Source organism: Cuculus canorus, chromosome 11 (genome assembly GCF_017976375.1).
Source record: "Cuculus canorus isolate bCucCan1 chromosome 11, bCucCan1.pri, whole genome shotgun sequence".
Classification (NCBI taxonomy): domain Eukaryota; kingdom Metazoa; phylum Chordata; class Aves; order Cuculiformes; family Cuculidae; genus Cuculus; species Cuculus canorus.
The window spans coordinates 9,783,356-9,799,836 of NC_071411.1; the positions used below are offsets into that span (position 1 = coordinate 9,783,356).

The 16,481-nt window shown below is 49.1% G+C and overlaps 1 protein-coding gene across 1 annotated transcript in view; it reads left to right on the top strand.

The window, feature by feature from the left end:
* PLXND1 (plexin D1) overlaps positions 1-16,481 on the top strand; it is an 83,327-nt gene that overhangs the window by 63,375 nt on the left and 3,471 nt on the right. The window contains exons 26-33 of the mRNA XM_054076882.1: positions 2,754-2,900; positions 4,951-5,107; positions 6,193-6,296; positions 7,364-7,427; positions 9,186-9,220; positions 10,958-11,062; positions 11,887-12,050; positions 13,517-13,664. Of these exons, the coding sequence (XP_053932857.1) occupies positions 2,754-2,900; positions 4,951-5,107; positions 6,193-6,296; positions 7,364-7,427; positions 9,186-9,220; positions 10,958-11,062; positions 11,887-12,050; positions 13,517-13,664 (924 nt within the window). The remainder of the gene's footprint in view (positions 1-2,753; positions 2,901-4,950; positions 5,108-6,192; positions 6,297-7,363; positions 7,428-9,185; positions 9,221-10,957; positions 11,063-11,886; positions 12,051-13,516; positions 13,665-16,481) is intronic.

The window sequence follows — 16,481 nt, forward strand, 5'->3', positions numbered from 1 at the left end:
CTCATCGTGCGTGAAACAGTTCAAGTAATGCCAGCCTGAACTGTGCTTTCCATTACTGTAGTTATTCCAGTACCCTGGGTAGCTTTAAGAGCCCATAACAGTTCAGTCAAAAATGAAAATGAAGTATCATTAAAATACATTCACAATAGGAGGAAAAAAGGCCCCAGACTGTGTTTTTTTTAAGTATTTTTTTTGTCCTGAATCAGCACTGATCTCTTCTAGTTAAACTTCCTTTCTCCCAGCTAGCCAAATCCAAAGACTTTTGATTCATTTCCAGATGAGTTTTCCGAACAATGCTTGAGGTTTCCAAGTTTGCCATTTTATCTCTAGTCCCTGCCTGCCAGCCCTTCTTTCCCCTCTTTGAAATTTGCTGTCTGATTAGCACTTTTGCAGATTTCCATAACATCCCACAGTTCCTCAGCCTGAAAGCCAAAAAGCTGAACAGAAATAGTATCTTGCTGGCAGAGCGCTGTCGGTATTTCCCGTGTAGCCAGTCCTGGGGCTGATCGTGCTCCTGCACACTGCAGCACGTCCGAATGCCCACTCCTCCGCATCCCTGGGCTGCCCCTTCCAGTACAGCTTTGCATGTCTGGGGAGCTGCCACACAGTCAGCCCTGACCCATATAGCCTGTGCTGGTTTCAAGCCATAGAGAGCTCCTGTATCAGCAGGACTCACACTTCTTAAATGGTTTTGGAGGCAACCCCATAGCCATCGTCAGTCCCAAGTCCCTCTGCATCCAGAGCCACAGCCAGGGCCAGAGCTTCCCGTGAGGGCAGACAGGCCAGGCTCCAAAACCCAGCGCTGAATTTAGCCTTGGGTTCAGCCTCACTGTGTGCTCACACACATGCAATGTAAACAGAGTTCCTCTTTGTAGCAGGGCCATCATCAGAATCTGTCAGGACTTCTTGCATGGAGTCAGTTTGGCAGTGCTTCACAGTTCACATGACGGAGAAAGCAGGTACAGCAGCCAGGGGATGGTTCCGTGTCATCCCCTTGCTTGTTATCTCCTACTCCCGCCTTCCTATCAGAAGCTAACACTTCTTTTTGTCTTCTGACACTTTCTCCACTTTATTTATGATTCTCAACTTCTCCTCATTCCCGTAACTTCACATCTTTCTCTGTTTTCTGGAAGCCTTGCCTTCCTCCATTTCCAGCACTGACAGCTCTGCTGCTGAGCGCGTTTTATGTTGCATGCTCAGAAGGAGCATTGCAGGAAGTCATTAAACCCCAGCAGAAGGCCCAAGTTCCCTATGTTCATAAAAAAAGTTGCCCTCGGAAAATAAAGCGGATGCACTGTTGGCACAGATGGTGCGTGCCCACCTACAGCCCTGCTGTAGTGTCGTATCGTCAATGGCGCTGAATGCAGCCGAATCAAAATTGACATCAAACTAATTGCTTTAGCAATTACAGGGCAATTAGAATAAAAGAATCACCAAGTCTTAATTAAGAAGCAGATTGAACAGGATTTAGCAGCTCCTAGCTGAGAAATACAAAATCATTCAGTATCTGTTGTCTTGAGTGGGATTTCAGATGGCAGGAATGTTTGTGCGGGGTGTGTGTGATACTCAGAAAGTACATAAATGTGCAATAATTTGCACTTGCCTCATTGGAAGGATATTGCACATGAACATTAGGGAGAATGGGATATACTCCAATACTGAAAAGTTTCTTAAGGCAATAGCTTATGTTTTACTTGCGCATCAGCGTAGCAGACAGAAGTGGATCAAAAATCTGGCATTGAACCATGTAGCTGAACCGTACCACAAATCGCTGGTCTTTGTTATGTTTTGTTTTCATTGCAGCAGTATCACAATTCACCTCTCTCCTGTAAGACAAAGTTTGATGAATGTAAGGAGTTAAATGGTGTGTTTGCTTGCTGTCGCATGGGAACGGCTTGTTGACCCTGATCCTTTCTGTTTTGCTGTGATCAGGGCTCTGCTGTGGTATGAGAAGTATGAACACTGGTTCCCAGAGCCACAGAAACATGCAGTGGACTCCCATGGATTTCAATGGCAAACCAGGCAGTTCAAAGAGGGGTTCAGCTGATACCTTCATGAGAAAGCCGGGTGCCTAAATATCTCTATAGACCTGGTTTTTTTTTTTCGTGTTCACCAGCTGCATCGTTGTCCTGCTGAGTGCAGTACATCGTGCAGTCTGCACCCTGTCAGATTGCAAGAAACATCTCTGTACTGCAGTATGCCAGATTCTCCCTGAAGTTCATGTGTAATTTCACATGTAAATTAATGCACATTTGTATTTTGCCGAGCGTCGTGCATGTACATATCCACTCAGCACAGCTACACATATGCCCCTACCTTCTGAGCAGTACCCAAGCACTCTGCCCGTGAGACAGCAAATGCTGGCACAGCCTGTTGGTGGCAACCCACAGCCCTACGGTACTTGCTGTAGAAGTTGGATGGAGTATGTTGATGCTGACAATCACTGTTCATTCTCCCCAAAAATCGCCTGCGGCTGTTGTCGGTTGTTATGTCCTCTTCCCCGTCTGTGCTGTCATGTTGCCACAAGTCTGAAAACTACTGAGCAGCCTCAGCGAGATGCTGGTGGGAGTTGGGAGTGTGATGGCAACTGAGCACTCGCGGGGGGGTTGCAGCACCTGGGGTGGAGCAGCCCTGCTCCCTGATGCACAGAGGCACCTTCAATGTCAGTGCAGAGCCTGTCCCCCCCATGCTGCTGGAAGGAGTTACCACCACCAGGTCCAGTTTGCCTACTTGGTCTTCTTTTCTTTCCCCAGGAGACAGTTGGAGAACCTTTCTTCCTGCTGATTTGTGCAATCAAGCAGCAGATTAACAAAGGGTCCATCGATGCCATTACAGGAAAAGCCAGATACACCCTCAACGAGGAGTGGCTCCTGAGGGAGAACATCGAGGCAAAGCCGAGGGTGAGTACCTACACCCCAGGGGTCTGATGGACATGTACCCTGGCAGAGTAGTTGGGCAAGAGGCTGATTTGGTAGCCATGCAGGTGTAATAACCACATAAATTATACACCTGCGCAATCACCTTGCTGCTGCCTAAGCTCGCAGCTACAGAACAAGGCTCATAATGACTGTTTGTTTTCACACCCATCCCTCGGTGGGTCACCTAAGTAACTCACATTAGGGGCGAAGGGAAGTAAGAAAATTTGTTCTGCCATATTCAGAGAGTTAAAGCAACAGGTTTACCATTCCCAGCAAAAGAGCATCTTCACTAGCAGTTACTGGCTGTAGACCTGAGTCCCAGGGTGAGGGCTTTGCCCAGGCTGTTACAGGAGTGATGCTGAAATGTGGTTCTGCAAAATGCCTTCTGTCGGAACAGGGCAGACAAGAGCTGTGCGTGTGAAGGGCTTAGTTCCCTCCAGTGCCTGACACACAATTCAGTAGATGCCTTTCCAGAGCCCGGATCAAATCCTGTTTTCAATTACTTGGCATAAATGTGGAGCAGCTTCGCTGAAGTCAGTAGGTTACCCCAGATGTGCATCACCGTGACTCAGAGCAGGTTTAAGCTCCCCATCCTCTGCAGATTCCTGTTACCAATTGACCTGTAAACGTACAGCGGAGACCGAGAGGGGTTAGAAGCAGAGCACAAAATATTAGCTTTCTCGGCAGAAATAGTAACTTCATAAGACAGGGGAAGCGTGGCTGCTTCGCACTTTGCAAGAAGAGAAAGAAAAGTATGAACAGGGTATGTCAGAGGAATGAGAGCAACTGCAGGATTCATGCTAACTTACCGGCAATCCCTGACATTGCTGATAACTGAACCTCTGCTTCAAACACCTGTACAACATACAGTGTGAAAAAACATCTTCATTTAATGCTATGGAGAAAATTTTACTTTATCTGTGCATTCACGTTGTTCTCATAGTTGAGGATGTTGGCTCCTGATACTTAAAGGCAGCATTTGCAGGGGAACCTCTAGGCTTTGAAAGTCCCAGTCATAACTCTCACATGTACCAGGTGTCCTTCTAAGGGGCAGCTGTGGTTAAGCTCAAGCAATGCTCCTGGCATCTGTAGCTTCCTGCCCTGGGCTTGCCAGTCAGGCAGTGAAATGACATGAGAGTTGCATTCACCACTAAATGAAGGTGCACTGTTTCTCTCTGGTTCAGGCATGCCAAGGAGCAGAGCCCCCAAGCAGAGGCAGAGCTGAGGTTATCCCAGAGCAAAGCCCCCAGGCAGGAGAGAGACTTTGTGCTTGTAGCGTTTGAGTCTGCACAGCTTGCCAGAGGGGGAGGTACCTGGACTCTGCTTCGCCTCACTTGACTGACACAGCAGCAGCTCCCAAAACAGGAGAGGGATTTTTATAGGAAGAGTCAACACGCGTTGCCCTGCAGCTTTCTACTGCAACTGTTAGCAGTAGCTGTGCATCTCTGAGCTGGAAGCTGGTGTTTATGGCAGCTTGTAACCCCTTGCCGCTGCTTGTCCTGCTGTTCGGAACGTTCTAGAGCAGGTTATTAGGTGGTGCTGGTGGTGGACCCCAGTGTTGCAGCAGACCCAGCCTGCAGTGAGCTTAAAGCTTGTTTAAACAAAGGAACTTGGCCTATTGCATCAGAGAGAGACTGAGCAATGAGCCTTGGCGGTCCCATTAGTCACCGTTTGGAGCCAAGAAACTATGGACATGACTGGTTATGGGGTCTGACCTTTCCTTCTCCCCCCCGAGGTGGTCTCTGCGTCAGGGCTAAGGCCCATTAGCAAGGCAGCCGTGAAAGGAGGTTGCAGTGTCGCTCTGTGTCCCCTCCTGACTCCATCAACAAATGGGCCTTCAGCCTCTGGGGGCTATAAATCAGTGCCTCTCACTAGCAGTAAAACCTAGATGACCGCATTTGTTCAGCCTGATTTCCAGCAACATGGGGCCCAGAGCACACCAGCAAGAGCTGTGTGGGTGCAGCAGACTCCATGTGTCCTTGGGAGCCAACAGAGCTGGACAGGTCACCCCTAACTCAGTCTCTGCCTGCAGAACCTCAACGTCTCCTTCCAAGGTTGTGGGATGGACTCCCTGAGCGTCAGGGCCATGGACACAGACACGCTCAGCCAAGTGAAGGAGAAGATTCTGGAGGCCTTCTGCAAGAACGTCCCCTACTCCCAGTGGCCAAGGGTAGAAGATGTTGACCTCGGTAAGGATCAGATACATTGGACAAGCCAGTCTTCAAAACCAGATGGAGCACCTGATGTTGCGTGGTAGCTCTTGGTTTCTATCAGAAGGCAGTGGGTGAAGCAGCACTGACAAGAGGGCAGACATTAAGGCAGCCTTTTCCTGAGGGTGGTCCTCAGGAATGAGTGATGGGACCAGATACTGGTGGGCAGAAGGAAGCCACATTAGTGGAAAGAAGTTCTAGGAGAAACCAAGTGGAGCAAAGGGGTGCTTGGACTTGCACCTTTTAAAGCTAATAGTCTTAACCCAGAACAGGTACCTTCTAAAACACCCCTGAGCCTACATGTGGTTTGTTAATATATGTTAATATGTTAATATATGCATAATAAGCATAAGCAGCTGTAATTGAGCCTATGGACTCTTGTCTGGCTATAGATTCAGATCTGTCATTTATCTATCCAGTGGCTCAAGATTTAAGAAGGATTCAAGCCCAATGCTGATAAGAGAAATCCATGCTGTCTATGAGGCCTCTGTGCCACGTGGCAGGCCACAGAGACAAACCCTGGGTGGTAGCAGTTGCAAGGCAAGAGGTTCAACTGTAGTCAGTGCCAGAGGGATTCTTTGTGGAATAAAAAGGCTGGAGCAGTGATGGGGCCCCGCTCCTCTCAGCTAGTGCACGTGGCATATCCCCTCCATTCATAGATACCGAAACTGTTCTGCCCTGTGGGGAGCCACCACCAACCTTCAATGGCCACATGCAGAGCGTACGGTATCTCAGCTGCCTCCATGAGACAGGTCCCACATGGCCCCAGGGGTGAGCAGGGAGGGAGGTTGGAGGGAGATGTGCACCTCCCTGTCTTTATGAGCAAAGCCTTTGCCACACCTCCCAGCTCCAACCAGGTCTGTTCTAGTCCGGAAATCCCCATTCCAGAGGCTAATCCTGGAGGCCATTGCTAGACATCTGCTCTGGTATCATAGAGACCTGGAGGTCTTGGCAGCAGGACTGTGCAGCCCCCAAGCACTGTATGGCTGGTCCCTGGAGCTCCAGGCCCTGCTGCATGTGCCTCTTTTGGGCTGGTGTCTCACTTCTCCCTTCTCTGTGTTCAGAGTGGTTTGCCACTAGCACCGACAGCTACATCCTCCGGGACCTTGATGACACCTCGGTGGTAGAGGATGGCAGGAAGAAACTCAACACATTAGCACATTACAAGGTAAACCTGCCGGCACTGCAGGAAAACTTTATTTCCTTGGAGCCTGCCTGGCTGCAGGGGCAAGCTGTGGTTCCCCCTCCAAAAACAGGATTATCAGGAACAAGCAGGGAGGTTGCCATAGCTCCGTGAGAGCTTCCGGGGAATAGACATCTGCCCTGGCGAGAAGCTTGTTAATATTGCAACACACTGAAACTAATTAAACACTCTTCATGCAAAACAAGTTATTACTGACAACAGAAAGAGGAGGGAAAAAAAGCTCCTATTCCCAACGGCCACCAGCTTGGCTGATTAGTATCACTGTGCTCTTGATCTGTGCTCCTGCTGAAATCATGGCACAATTGTCACTGCCTGCCCTGAGGGCAGGGGCTAGGGATGCCATTGAGAAGTGGAGGCCAAAAATGTGGGGAAATGTGGCGAATCGAATTGTTTTCTTGACCGTTATTCCTTTTAAAATTAAACGAAACCAGAAATTCTTATATGATTTCCATATTCCCTGGTATGCCTGGGAGCATAATCCTCACTGGTCTGCAACAGTGCATGGAAAATCAAAAACGGAGCGGAGTCCTTATTAATATCATTATCTGTGTAACAGCCGTGCCACGGAGCTCCACTGCTGGCACGGTGCCCCACTCGTTAAGAGCCAGGGTCGTAGCACAGAGAAGTGGTACTGGCCCTGTGGATCCAGGGGACTGCCAGGTTCCTTCTCCTATTCCGAGGAAAGGTAAAACACCATCTGCACAGCATAGCACCCCTTCCCCTTTGAATTACATAGTGTTGACATCCAAAAATCTATCTTGGATACATGAATTTGCCTGATTCCCATTGGATTTGAGAACTTCACTGTCTTCTATTTGCATTTAAAAAACGTTTCCATGTAGGGCAGCGCCGTTACTGCCAGTTTCCAAGCCAGGGACCAGGGCAGGGCAGGCACAGAGGATGTTTATGACAGACCAGCAATTGCACCCGCATTCATCAGCTCCCGGGATCTCCCCAAGGCCCTTCCTGCCTCCTCAGAAGGCACTGTTAGGGCCTCTGTCATCAACATCTGCTCTTCCCTTCCTCTCCAGATCCCTGAAGGGGCGTCACTGGCCATGAGTTTGTCGGACAAGAAAGACACGACGCTAAGCAGAGGTAATGTCTCATTTCCCTTTTGATAATGACCAAGTGGAAACACTTGTGTTTTTAGAGGGGTGTCTGTGACCAAGGATGCTGTGAGCCGGCTGTGAGGCTTGTTGCCTGGACCTTGGAGTGTGGTGTTAGCCCATAGAGGGCTGGTTCTGGTGTTACCAGCACTCATAGCACCCTTTCATGGTGGTGCATTGGGCAGAGCTGGGCATCAGGCAGGCTGTCTTTGTGCCAGGGAAGACACTGAGCACAGACTGGAACTACTGCCAGCAAAAGAGCTGGCAGCCTGGGGCATACTCAGGAAGCCCTCTAGGTCCTGCAGGGTCTCGACTGCTCTCCTCCAAACCCCCTTCACCTATGCCGTAGTGTACGTTTGGGGCAGAGAGAGCTGTGAGTTGTAACTCCCCTCTTCCCGTGGGGCTGCCCCTTGCTATAGCTGAGTGATGTGCCCATGCTCCCAGAAGTTGGAGTCCTGCCCTGCATGCAGGCAGCAGCCCCGGGTGGGATCCGTGGTGAGACAGACAGAAAGAGTGGAGATACTTAACGTTTAAATAACTGCCGTGTGTGGTGTCGTTGCCTGAACCAGGGTGGAAGAGGGATGCGGGGAGTAAGGTTTTTGTAGGGTGTGTCCAGAGCAGGCAGGGCAGGGACTGCTGTGACCTCGTACAAGGACATCTGTGTCAGTGCTGCTGAATAGCTATGTCACTTCCCATTCCTGCACAGTGGCTGCTGCCCCTTCCCGTTCACAGCAAACATTCCCCACCAGGTGCAGGTAGGGGAGCTCCAGATGGATTGAGGAGAAGCTGCAGAGATCACAGATCTCTGAGTCTGGGAGAGATCCTGGAGAGTGGGCAGCTTCCACACCTCTTCTAGCATTAAGGCTTGTCATTGCCACTTACAAAAAAGTGGGAATTTGTGCCAAGTTTTCCTTCTATAGGAGAAGTGAAGAAGGTCTGGAAAGTAGAAATTGCTGATGTACACATCGCAGGAAATGCAAGTGTCATGCTTGTGGTTTTGCTTTAAAAATATGTTATCCGGTATCTTGCTCTTTCCACTTGCTGAGTGCTTTCTCAGCCCTTAAGTTAGAAATGTTTGCACCTTTTGTCTCACATCCTCATAAGTGGTTTGCATTCCATCTGTGCTAACAAAGTGGAAAAAAAGAAGGATATATAACCACTTGATTGGAAAAGCCCTTTCCCTCACAGTTACACATGTTCAGTTTCTTGCCCAGTGTATTTCAAGGTTTCAGGCTGTGCAGAGTCAAAACAGACTGAGGGAGAAGACAATTCACATTGAACAAGGAGTTTTAAACCCTGTCTCCAGGCTGCCAGCAGCAAGTCTGTTTCTGCAGGAGTTGTTTCACCCAGTGGAGCAAGGAGCTGCTTGGCACTGCAGCTGCCCCAGTGATGAGGCTGAGACGGCCCAGGGCTGCAGGGCATCGCGGGGCATTGCGGAGTATCATGATGCAGGAGTGGCCCTGTGCTGATCCTGTTCTTGCACCCTCTTGGATCTCTCTTAAAACATCCTTGGGATACCTCAAGTACCCCTTAAAGTACTTACTGAAGTACTCACCACACCCGCCAGAAGGCAATAAACACCAGCAACACAAAACCACTGAAGTTGCTTAGGGTCAGAACACCAGCTCCGTGTTGGGGTTCTTGGGGAAAGCAAAATGCCTCCCAACATGGAGGACATCTGTGTAGGCAGATTTCGGTTTGGGTCCCCCAACTAAACCTCTACATCTCTCTCTTTTGCACTTCACAGTGAAGGATTTGGACACTGAGAAGTACTTCCACTTGGTGAGTACCCTACCTTGAGCTGCAGAGGCTGGTGGCTGTGTGGCAGGGGGGCCAAGGACCACTCTCCCCTCCTGCCCACCCAGGGGCGCACTGCTGGGGAGCAGAGCTGTTGCTCCAGGACACCCTCTCCACAGCGTGGCACCAGCACATCAGGGAATGGATCACAGTGGCAGCTCTGCTGCCCAGACCCTTGTTGCTACCATGCAAGTGAGGATGCTGGCAGTGTGGGCAAAGCAGCATGGCGCAGCCCACGGGGGGCAGCGTGATGCTGGAGGACAGGCTCCTTGCAGCAGTGGAAGGGTGCAATGTCCTGTGTATTTGGGCATATTTCACCTTTATGATGGCCACCCATTAGCAGACAACAGAAGCCGTTGCTTTCATCCATGTAAATGGGTGCAAGACAGGTCGTTTTGTGTCTGGCAGCAGCTGGTCCTGGCTGCACTGGGGCAGGCAGGCCCTGCGCTGTGGCGAACCCTTAGTCAGTCAGGGGAGCAAGTTCTCCTTTGGTACCAGGCTGGCTGTCAGGGTCACATCCCCCTGGAAGGCAACCTGGAAAGTGCCAGGAGCAAAAGGCTGACCAGTCAGGCTGTGTGTGCACAGTGATCTCTTGTCTCTCCTTGCACTTAAGTCTCTGGGTTCTGTTTTTTCGGTGTATGTGATGAAAGAGGAGAAAATCTTCTCAGCCTTGCTGATATTAACTTAATTCATCTCCATGGGCTGGAATGTCAGATGTGATGAACAAGTTAGATCAGGGCTTATTAGTTTTCTTCAGAGAGGCACAGAAAGGTTATCTGTAGACAAGCTTTAGTACTATGGGACATAAAATATTACCAGCATGGCAAAGTAATTGTTGTGCCTAATCTAGCTGTCAGCAGCCACAGAGTTCAGGAGCACGGTCAGAGTGCGACACAGCACCCCTGGTGGCACCCTACGCAGCCTTGGTCAGGTTACCTACCAGGAGCTCCTGGCATGCTGCCTGATTCCCAGGGCTGGGGAGATTTATTAGTTCCTGCTTGTGTGCCACGCTGGAAGTACAAAGTGCTAAACGTTGCTAAAAGCTGTTATGAAAACAAGTGTTATGGACAACAACAATTTTTTATAGCCTGATCTTTTTTTTTTTCTCTGCTAAAGTTTCCGTGCTCAAATAGAGTACAAATGCACAATGCGTGCACGCACATGCATGCATGCACAAGTACATGGAGAGCAAGGAGAGAGAAACGATGGGAAACAGTGTACACATATGAAACAGTGCCAGGATAGACTTAAATGGCTTGCTAGGGCATTATGGGGCAGTAATTAACAGTGGCATGTTTATTTTTGTTTTTAAAAAGGCCAAGGGTAGGAATATTGGCTGATCATTCTTGCACTTTTTCCAAATCTAAGAAAAGCTGATTTCTGTGAAAGCCTTTTGCATTGCTCCTGGGAGCCTAAACTGCAGCCACACAGGAGTACTGCGCAGAAACCAGGAAGGCGAGCAGACTAACATGCAAAGTGAGATTGATTGTTTCATTTTCTTTGTCTAGCTTGAGAGAGGCAATAAAGAACACGAGAGAAACAAATGTCAGAAAAACTGAGTATTATGACTCAGTTTTTTAAAGCCATATAAGGATGTATTTATAACACAGAAATGCTTTTTAATTGAATTTTATATGCAGCTGAAATTCTATACTTAAAGGAAAATTCAGTGTGACACTTCCAGAGAGGAGCGCCCTGAACATGTGTTTTATATCGGACCAGGTTCTTCCAACTGATGAATCAGTTGAACATAAGAAGTCCCACAGACAGAGCCATAGAAAGAAAGTCCTTCCAGAGATCTACCTGACGAGGCTGCTCTCCACAAAGGTAGGAGACGGGATGCCCTCCTTAGTGGCAGGTGGGATTATTGTTCGTGGTTTGTTGCAAGAAGCTTGCTCTAGGGAAGGAACACTGCGGGGACAGTCACTCTTGAGAGGGAGTGGGGCTCTTTTGTCCTGGATGGTTGGAACGTGTTTAGCAAAACTGCCAGGCACTGCTGGCTCCTTGGGTTCCCTCCAGCTTTCCAGCTCACCCTTGGAGAAGCAGTGCTGCTGCGTGAAGCCCCACACGATCTCCCCAGGCTGTTCTGGGTTCTGTGCACATGAAAGGGATGCTGACTGCCTCAGGGCTCATGATGCACAGTTTAGACCCAAACCCATCTTCCCAGTGAGAGATCCTGCTGGGAAAGGAGATGGAGATGCTTAGCTCTGGGAGCAGGAGGAATGTCTGTGCGATCTCAATTCAGTTTTGAACTTCCTCACTCTCTTCAAGTGCTCAGCTCCAGCAGTTGGGCTCCCAGCCCATCTTTAATCCCAGCATGATGCCTCACTAGAGCAGAGATCACAAGAATGGCCAGCAGTTTCCAGTCTTCTTTGTATTTACTGTGCAGAACAATCACAGATGTGAGATCTAGCAGTAAGAAAGAAAATCTTGATGCCAAAAGAAATGAAACCCAAATGCAAGCTAATTATATCGCTATGCACAAACAAACCTTTCCCTCCCTGCTTTGGCATCCCCTGTCTCTTCTGATTTGTCCAACTGGCAGCAAAGGATTTCCCCTTGTGCGCAGCAGGCACAGCCCCTCATGCTGTTTTCCTGGGCTTGGACGATGATCCTCTCCTCAGTCTCCATCGTGTGTGCTTGTCCCGCAGGGCACTCTGCAGAAGTTCCTGGACGACTTGTTCAAAGCCATTCTCAGTATCCGAGATGATAAACCACCTGTGGCCGTGAAGTATTTCTTTGACTTCCTAGAAGAGCAAGCAGAGAAAAGAGGGATCACAGACCCTGACACTATACACATCTGGAAGACCAACAGGTTTGGAAGAAGAAATCTCTTCTTTCTTTCTTTCCTTCCGTTCAGTAGCAGGCAGCTGCAAAGCCTTGGTGTCCTGGACATTGAGTTGATAAAAGTAGAAGAGGGACTTAAAAAATAGAAGAGTTGCAAGAGGGTGGAGAAAGATGAGGCCAAACACAGGCTTGGAGAGCTTTGGACAAACACAGAGCTCATGGGAGTGGCGAGCTGGAAGAGGAGACATAGGCAGGCAGATACAGGGCAGAAGGAACTGGCACACTGATACAGATAACTAAAGGGAAAACAGAAGAGGGATGGGATGACAGGAGACGGCAATGGTGTTAGCTCCAGGCACTGGAGATCTGAGAAAGAGTCCAAAATCATGTCAGTTCTTAAAACACATTGGAGATTTTAAAAACAGCATATTTGGCTCCATTTCATTTGCTTTCTGGCTTTCCAGCCCTTGAGGGCACTTATCTCTGTAACCAAGCTGAGACACCAGGGTATTCGCAGGACTCCAGGAGCTGGTGCTGTGACAGCAGCGTGTTGGCAGGCACTTGCAGCACTGGGAACTGGCTGGGAGCAGTCCTGAGGGGTGCGTTGACCTGCAGGATTGGGGCAGTGGAATCAAAGAGAAGGGTGAAACAGAGCAGGGGAGAAACCAGGAGGTTTAACTGGGGAAAGCAGAGAGTTTGAAGGGAGCATCAAGGAGAGAGGCTCAGCACTTCTGAGGCTGCAGGGGCAGTAACTGTTTTGAGCCCAGCATGTGAAAAAATAAAACCAATTCTGGCTGGGATAGCAGGCATGCAGACACAAGCACTGAGCTGCAGATTTGCCTAGCCTTCATTACCTTTAATTGCCAATAGAGCAAAGACTTATAGTGGCTTTCACTCCTCAGCTGCTGGGCAAGGACAGTAGGAAGAGCAAGCGATATACTGAAACTGCATTGCGGCCAAATGAACACTGAAATAACTGGCAGAGAAAATGATGAGAGAGCAGAAAGAAAGACACATGAAATGCATTTCATGGGCCAGGCTTACCATCAGAACCAGATGACGGTTACTATTGGAAAAGGTGGAAAAGGAGCTGACACCATTGCTACAAAAATCAGCAAGTGAGGAAGCATGATTTGACAATCCCATGCAGGCAGACCTGCCATTGTCTCTCCTGGACCACAGCTGGCTCAGGAAGCTGCTGAAGGAGCAAGGGCATACACTCACCTACACAAAGCTGTACAGAAAGTTTCCAGTCTGTGCCACGAGGTTCAGCCTGAAGAAAGATCTCTTAAGGGTGAAGACAAGTGCTTGCCCTTCCAGTTAGGTAGAGGGCCATACGCTACTAGGATGTGATTAAATATCAGAACATGGGTCCTCATTTTTTCTCCTCTCTACTATTCACTTTCTATCATCATCTTTCCTGCATTTCATCCCATCCCCCTCTAGATTACAAATATTTACCTAGTGTGTGTTCCTGGCTTGTTTCCTTCACAGTCTACCTCTGAGGTTTTGGGTCAACATCCTGAAGAACCCTCAGTTCGTCTTCGACATTGACAAGACAGATCACATCGATGCTTGTCTCTCTGTGATAGCCCAGGCCTTCATTGATGCCTGCTCCCTATCTGACCTGCAGCTGGGCAAGGTACAATCCAGAGAGGACATCTCGCTCCTGCTTGGGCAGTCATATACAGACCAGTATGGGTGGGAAGGGACTGTAACAGGTCACCCAGTCCAGCCTCGCTCAGAGCGTAGCTGGCTCTGAGCCACTTGCACAGGTTCATGCAGTTAAGTTTTATCTGTCTCCAAGGATGAGTTCTCCTCTTTCTTTCCTCTCCACTTTGTTCAGGCTTGAGCTTGAAATTTGCACCTCTCCTGTCACAAACAGCGGTCAGGGAGCGGGAACACCCAGTCACAGGCAGGACGGACAAAGGATCGAGGCCTCAGCCCAGAAAGCTCAGAGGATGGAGACCCAGCTGCTGGCTCAGAGCTACCCAGTGGCCATACAAATTGTCCCTTACTCCTAGGAAAGCACTCAGCACAGCGCTTGTAACGCTTTTTGACAGGGCTGAGATAGCGTGCAAGCAGATGAATATTTTCTGTTGTTGGCTTGGACAGGGGCGTAATGTCCTAGGACAAGAATGGGTGCGTGTCAGCTCTGGTCTGGGCACAGGATATGGGGCAGGCTCAGTGCAGGAGCCCAGCTCCCTCAGACAGAGCTGGTTTAGGGGACAGCATTAGTCTGACAATCCCGTAACAGCAGCTGAGGGAGGGCCATCCCATTGACACCATCCATCAGCATGTGGGAAGTATTTGGCAGGCACAGCTATAGCCCTGCCTGTGGAGCACTTGGTGCTCCCCTCCAGTTGCCAGTGTCTCCATCACATGCTGGCTATGTCCAGCATGCGGTCAGAGCCTGGCGGACTCAGCACACCCACCTACAAAGCTAAGATTGCTCCAAGCAAATGCAGGGCTGCACTGGCCAGGTCTCTTTTCCTGCCATTGAGCTCCCACACACCGTCCTGCGGGGCTGGCAGACAGCAAGACATCCAGCACGCATGTTTTCTGTTCTCCCACTGGCTTGGCTGAGTGCGGTGTTGACATTTGAAACTTCCTGACATAAATAAGTTTTATTAAGAAATGCTGTAAATCGTCCCCACCCCCCCACCCCAGAGGCTGGCAGCAGCACGGTGTGTGACGTAGAGGGGACCCTACGGAGATTGGGGCTGGAGGCAGGCACTGCTCAGTGCATCCCCCTCACTGAGAGCAACCCGAAGCCTTCCCTGGGAGAGGTTAATACTGGAAGAAGATCTAATGAGTGCTTGATTTTTTGTTTGTTTGGGTTTTAGACTTTTTTTTTGCATGTGTTACGAAACATCTACAATTTGTCCTCGTCAAGCTGTGGATGAGGGGAAGAGGGGTCAGATGGAGTCAGACAGCAGATGGAAACATTTTCAGGAATACAATAGCATAAGTGAAGGAATTGTTGAATAATGTGGGAAGAATAAATCCTCAGTGTAAAAATCAGCTTGCATATACACGCAGTGTATCGTTAAATGTTTTCCAGGTTGGATTCTTCCCTTGGTTTCAGTGTATTGCTCTTAATACTGCAAATGTGAGGATAGACTCAAGCTCCATACATCTACAGTGAACAAGCAGTTAATAAACTAGTACCCATCTTTTCATAATACAGACAAGTCAAACACAAGTTAAAAAATAACTTAAAAAAGAGGCAGAGGCAGCATGGGTTTCTTTTGTGTTTCCAAGGGGAAAAAAATTGTTGTGAGCAGGCTCTGTAACTTGGCTATATTCCTGTAATGCCTTGTCATTGGGTTTGAAAATAAACTGCTGTGGGATCTGGTGCCACAGCCTGGTGCCCATTTCCCATTTCCCCTGCAGCATTAGCCATGCTACATATTGCGGCAGCAGATTGCAGTTACCCTGGGCTTCCTTATTTACTGCCTGATACAGCTGAAGATGCTGCCTCCACAGCTAAAGCCCTGCCATGCTTGTCTCCTCTGAAGATCCTCCCTTCCCTCTCCACCTGTCAGAGCATCAGGGAACAGGCCTGCACTCCAGTGTTGAGAGAGCGGGACACATTGATCTTATTCCCCTTTGTGTCCCAGAGCTTGGGGCTGTTTCCCTTTGGGATACAACGCCAGGCCAGTCGGACAAGTTCATTCCCAGGGTAATGACATCAGCAGGGCAGGATTGCCTTGACGTTAAAATCATTCATGCTTGTGTTTGCAGGGAGTGCAGGTGGGGTTATGCCTTCACTGGTACAACCCAATTGCGTGGCTGGGAGGTTAAGGCTGCATTGTCCAAGCTGACATTAATCAAGAGAACTCGGTATTTTCTGTTAATTACTTCACATGCACTCAATGTAGGCCAGGCAGGCTGGGTTAGCCAATGCAAAATAAATCAAAGCTACATGAAAAATCTAAGAGCAACATTTCAACTGACAAAGTTCAGCTTCTAAGAGAGCTTTGTTCTCCAGTTTAAATCAATCTGGCTGCTCAAGAGACCCGAGTAAATGCATGCAGAAGCCCTTTCCTTGTTACCAGTTTCCACACGCAGAGCCATGGAGCACAAGTGTTTTATCTAACATGGTCATGCTACACTCATCTGCAGAGCATCACCTGGCAGCAAGCCACCTCGCCTGACCCTGTGCATGCGTTTTAGCTTGCTCTTGCTACAAATTAAAACATATTTCACGGAGACTACCTTCACTGGCATTGTAGCTAACAAACATGTAGCTCATGCTGGGAAGAAGGACAAAGGGATGGTGCTGTGGCTCCAGGGACGTGTGGTACCTGTCCACAGCACCTTGATGTGTTCGAGCAAGTACCTCTGTCATTAGCGGTTTTGTGCCTCAGTGCCATCCCACTGCACTCATGTCTGTGTAAAGCCAGGACCAAAGACATAGCTGTTTCCTGAACCCAGCTGTAGTGGGTATCCGATG